This window comes from Colobus angolensis, unplaced genomic scaffold (genome assembly GCF_000951035.1).
Source record: "Colobus angolensis palliatus isolate OR3802 unplaced genomic scaffold, Cang.pa_1.0 Scaffold402, whole genome shotgun sequence".
In the NCBI taxonomy this organism is placed as follows: Eukaryota; Metazoa; Chordata; class Mammalia; order Primates; family Cercopithecidae; genus Colobus; species Colobus angolensis.
In genome coordinates this window covers 60,876-65,923 of record NW_012117400.1, presented here as the reverse complement: position 1 = coordinate 65,923, position 5,048 = coordinate 60,876, and the positions used below count along the sequence as shown (strand labels likewise).

The 5,048-nt window shown below is 60.5% G+C and overlaps 2 protein-coding genes across 5 annotated transcripts in view; both read right to left on the bottom strand.

The window, feature by feature from the left end:
- Positions 1-253, bottom strand: part of UBL4A (ubiquitin-like 4A) — a 1,467-nt gene extending 1,214 nt beyond the window's left edge. The window contains exon 1 of the mRNA XM_011955917.1: positions 230-253. Coding sequence (XP_011811307.1) covers positions 230-253 — 24 coding nt within the window. The remainder of the gene's footprint in view (positions 1-229) is intronic.
- Positions 254-542: 289 nt separating this feature from the next.
- SLC10A3 (solute carrier family 10, member 3) lies at positions 543-3,868 on the bottom strand. 4 transcript variants are annotated; one of them, XM_011955837.1, is made up of 4 exons: positions 3,774-3,868; positions 3,493-3,544; positions 1,821-2,318; positions 543-1,733 (listed from the first exon to the last, which is right to left on the bottom strand). In XM_011955837.1, exons 3-4 carry the CDS (start codon positions 2,175-2,177, stop codon positions 744-746), a joined length of 1,347 nt encoding a protein of 448 aa, XP_011811227.1. In that variant the 5' UTR covers positions 2,178-2,318; positions 3,493-3,544; positions 3,774-3,868; the 3' UTR covers positions 543-743. The 4 variants fall into 4 exon arrangements, with proteins under 4 accessions (XP_011811227.1, XP_011811225.1, XP_011811224.1 ...); XM_011955835.1 differs by having other exon boundaries at positions 543-2,318; XM_011955834.1 differs by having other exon boundaries at positions 543-2,318; positions 3,493-3,868.
- Between the last annotated feature and the right edge of the window lie 1,180 nt (positions 3,869-5,048).

Below are 5,048 nucleotides of genomic sequence, written 5' to 3'. Positions count from 1 at the left end.
CCCCCGGCCCAGTTGCACCCCGGGAGGAGTGCTCCTGGGGTCCCGCCTAGCACACGCGCAGCGACTGCCCTGGCCGGCAGACCCCTCCCAAAGCAACAGCGCCGGGGAGTTGGGAGCAGGAACCAGTCGGGCCAGGTTGGCGTCATCTGGGAGTTGGGGGATGGAGAAGGAAGGGCCAGAAGGTACGCTCGCCCCCACAGACTGCCTGGACCACCCCACGCGCCGTTACTGCTGGCGGAACCTGGCCCTGCATACCCGCAGACGGCCCGCCCCGGCTCCCTGCCTGGTGGCTTTCTGCCTCCTCCTTTCTGGTCTGGCTGCGAAACACCCCACTGAGCTTGAGAGGGGGTGGGGGGCCAGCCTCTGCCCTCATCCTCCCACCTCTCCTACAGTGGGGACACACCCGGGAAGGGCTGATAGAGAAAGCCTGTGCAGGGGTCACCGTGTCACCCAAGCTGGCCCTCCACCCTGGTCCACACCTACCCAGCACACTCTTTCTACCCCCACGCCCAGGCCCCAAAGGGCAAAGATTAGAAGGGACCCAAGCTTGCTTCTCTCTTTTATTGAAATATATTTTCTGGGCAGCGCCCACCTACCTAACTCAGCATGGCCTCTGTGGCACTGAAAGCTGGAGAATAAAAAATCAGTAAAAAAAATAAGCCTGGAGTTTTCTGAGTGCATAGTGCATGAGAACTTTGGTGGAGTGTGGGGGCTGGGGCTGATGAAAGCTTGACCCAGAGGCCTCAGGGAACTGGGAACAGGCTACTGTAGATGCAGTGGCCAATGACCAAGGCCAGCATCTCGGAGGTGCCGCTCAGCGCCACAATGAAGGGGGCCTGGGAGGCATAGTCAGCTTGAAGGCGGCGGAGGGATAGCTGCAGCATGGCTAAGGCCAGCAGGCTGTTCTGCACCCCTACCTCAATGCTGACCGTCCGCCGCTGGGCCACCGGCAGCTTCAGACATGTGGCCAGGCAGTAGCCCACCAACAGGCCAACCAGGGGCACTGTGATACCCACCAGTACGATGGGTAGCCGGACGCCTGCCAGGATGAAGACCCCCATGCGATAGGCCAGGAAAAGGCCGCCCAGGAGGAGCACAAAGCTGAAGGGCTTGATGACTTGCAGCAGCAGCTGGGAGAACTTGGGGAGCTTGGACTTGATCAGCACGCCCACTGCTATGGGGATGGCGATGAACAGCAGGGTGCCCAGGATTTTGGAGATGGGCACGTGGAGTGTTTCATGGATGCTGAGCAGGTGGCTGTAGATGGCTGAAGACAGAGGCAAGAAACCAGTGGCAGCCACCGTAGAGATGAAAGTCATGGAGATGGCCAGGGTGACGTCCCCTCCAAGAAGGAGGCTGAAGAGGTAGCTCCCTCCGCCGCCAGGCGACGAGCAGGTGATGATGAGGCCCAGAGCCAGGGCCTTGGGCAGCATGAAGACCTTGGCCATGAGGAAAGCGTACAAGGGCATGACCAGAAACTGGCCCAGGAGGCCCAGCAGCATGGGCTGGGGGCTCTGCATGAGCCCCTTCAGAACCTCGAGTTCCACTTTGCACCCAAACGAACACTTGTTGACAAAGATAAGAGGCAGGAGCAGGTAGAGTATTGGGTTTTCTGAGAAGTGGGCCAGGTCGGTGCTGAGGGTGGCAGGGGTGTCTTCAGCAGGTGAGACCTTGATGCAGAAGTCTCTTCGCTCCTCGATCAGTGTGGGCGGGGCCTCATGGGCGTCCACGAGCTGGATGTGGAGTGGGGCTAGCCCAGCCAGGCCTGAGTGGATGCTCACCACAAAGCCAGCCCCACCTCCCCAGGTTATGGCACTCACATTCTTGATGGTCAGCACCTCTGTGTCCAGGGATGTAACCCTGAGCATGGGGCTGGGCGCCGTCCTGTTGGCTTGGCCTGGGTACTGGCTGGAGATCACAATGATGCCCTCACTCTCCTCAGGAAACTCAAACTCCATCACAGAGCCATCTCCAATGCTCAAGTAGCGGCCCCCAGTCAGTGGCACAGTGTGACCCCCAGCGGTGCTGAGGCTGCTGCTGGCTGTCCCTCGGGCCCCCCACGGCAGGCTGATGAGCAGCAGGGCAGCTCTGAGCATGCCTAAGGGACTTGTGCCACCACCCTCGCCTCCCAGACCAGGCCACTGCTGAGAACTGCCCCTGCCCTGCATTAACACCATGGCTCTTCCTGGAGGGCGGATGCGTGCCCAGGCCCTCTGTGGCTTAGGAGAACATCCCCACTGGTGCTATTGGGTTGTCCTGAGAAGGATTCATGGGTGGGTCCCAGTCCTGTGCTGCCTTCCTCGATGGCAGGGCTCTCCCTGAGGAGGTAAGGGACACAGAGAGGCAGCTGGTGAGGGCGTGCAGTCAAGAACCCAGGAGCATGGGGATCTGGAAACCCGCTGCTAAGAGTAAAACTCAGCAGGGACCCTTGCCCCACACTCAGGAATGGAGAGGCAATGCCTAGTGCTGGCCCTTGAGTGCCATTCGGCTGTGGCTCCCTGGCCTGCTCTACCTGCCCCTACAGTGACTCGATGAGGGTCCTGCTGGGAAGCAGGTCCTCCCTCCCCAGGGAAATTGCCAGAATGGGCAGCAGGAGTGGATCAGACAGAGCCACATGTCTACTGGGGGGCTTTCTTCTCCTTTTGTCAGAGCTCCCACTGGTCCCAGACTTTGAGACTCCCAGAGCCACTGCGATATATCTCAGAGGCTGTGCTCAGAGTCCAGGGCTCCCCCCATGCTCACATGCGCCCCTACCAGAGCCTCAAACTCCCAATGGAACTATGAGTGTTTCTAGGGACCAGCAGCACCTCCTTCCATTTCTCAATTTGGGCAGTGACCACTGTAGTGTCACATCACCTGCTAGAACTGGGGCAACCAGGATGGAGACACAACAGCTTTACATCACCCCTGTCAGTTGCCTCATGCACTGTTGTGTCCCAGTCCTAGAAGAGGACTGCCTCTGTAGATCCTCTCACTTTGGCACTGGCCTCCCGTCATCTGAGACTGGGGTGAAAGGCAGAAGTAGGGAGCAGAGGTTAGGTTAAGCCAAAAGTTCATCCCAGCGAGCCTCCCCTATCCCTAGCTTAGGATGACATGGCCTCTGCTGGCTTGAAGTTCGGGTCACTTACCCTGGAGGCCTTGGTCCAGGCATGTGTCTTATCTCTGAAGAGGGAGGCAGGAAAACCAGTGGGGTGGGAGAAGCAAAGTAGAGGAGCTAAGATGAAGGCACCAGGGCTGAAGCCACCAGGGTGATATGAACCAGTCAGAAGGGAAAGGCTAGGGGCCATTCACCCCATGCCCCATCCCTCCAGTAGGGCTGGTGGCTCTGACTCACTCCAAGAGGGGTTTGGCCCAGATCCCACACCATTTCTGCTTGAGGGGCCGACAGAGTTTGAGCAGATGCACCCCCAAGTCAGGGGAGGGAGTCCCGGCCCTTCCACACCAGCCAGGTGTTCGGGGTAACTGGCAATGCTGACAGGGGCTCCTCCCTACCTGGGAGTCCGGAAGTTGTCTGACGGGTCGCTAGCAGAGCTCTGGCGCGGACCTGGGAGGGAGGAAAGGAAGGGCACGCCGCCGTCCCACAGCCGGCGACCCGCTCGGGCCGTCTCGGGGTCTGGGGGAGCACCTTACGATATACCTGGGCCCCGCGGCCCCGCCAGGCCTCGCGAACGAGCGGCGGCGGCCCTTCCCTGCCAGGCCCGACCGGGCGCCCCAGTGGGCGATCGCGGAGCGGGGTCGGGGCCAGAGGCCGCCTCCCTTCCGGAGGCTCTCACCTGCCACAGCCACGGCGCAGCTCAGCTGCAGCGTCTGCCGGGCCGGCAGACTCCCGCTAGCTCGGCTCGTCAGGGCCCCGCCTCACCGAGGCCCCGCCCTTCCCCGCCCAGCGCGTCAGGGCCCCACCCCTCCCTCAGCGTTCGGCTCAACTCCGGCGGCTCGCTGGGTTCCGACCGGTTGTGACGTCTCTGGGAATGACGCGCCCGCGCGGGCGCGGGCGCGGTGCGGGTAAGCTGGTCGGCGCCCGGCGCTGCCTGGACCAATCGCTTGGCATCGCATCTGAACCTGTTGTGATCGCTGGGGCGACCCGCTCTGGGAGGGAGCCCCAGGCATTCCCGATTACGCTGCGACCTCTAAAGGCAGTGGGACAGAGGGTTAGCCGTTAGCAGGGCTGGGGCGCCCGTGGGCTGCTGCTAGGGCTGGGAGCCCGGGGTTAGGGTTTTGGTCATGTTGCCGCTCAGGGTGCCCAGCCCTGGGGCCCCAGGGCTCAGTTGGACCGACCTGAACGCCAGGTTCTGTGCGGAGTTCCTCCTTTCGTTGAAGCATTGACCGAGCGCCTTTTTCTATTTATTTATCTTCTGAGACTGAGTCTCGCTCTATCACCCAGGCTGGAGTGCAGTGGCACGATCTCGGCTCGCTGCAACCTCCGCCTCCCAGGTTCAAGCCATTCTCCTCCCTAAGCCTCCAGCATAGCTGAGATTACAGGCGCCCGCCCCCGCGCCCAGCTAATTTTTGTATTTTTAGTAGAGACGGGCTTTCACCATGTTGGCCAGGATGGTCTCAAACTCCGGACCTCGTGAGCCGTCCGCCTCGGCTTCCCAAAGTCTGGGATTACAGGCGTGAGCCACTGCGCCCGGCAAGGGCCAATTTCTATATCGTGGAACATTAAGTGAACTTGTCTGCGTTTCCAAACTTTGGCGCCACTAGCAAGGTGCGGAGGCTTCGTGGTAAAGGAATAGAAGGCAGAAGGTTGGGGACAAATATGATGGGAACGTATAGAAAGAGTGTCGGAAGACAGTACAGAGGTGCAGAGCGAAGGGGGATCATATGTTCCCAAAGCTTGTTGGGGCAACTGGAATCAATCTGCACACTTCAACCTCTTGTCAAGACTGTGATGCAGTCGGAGGTATTTGCCCCGGGTAGGTGCACAAGACACATGGTTGCAGATGTGGAAAAAAAACCAAGCGGCCGGGCGCGGTGGCTCAAGCCTGTAATCCCAGCACTTTGGGAGGCCGAGACGGGCGGATCACGAGGTCAGGAGATCGAGACCATCC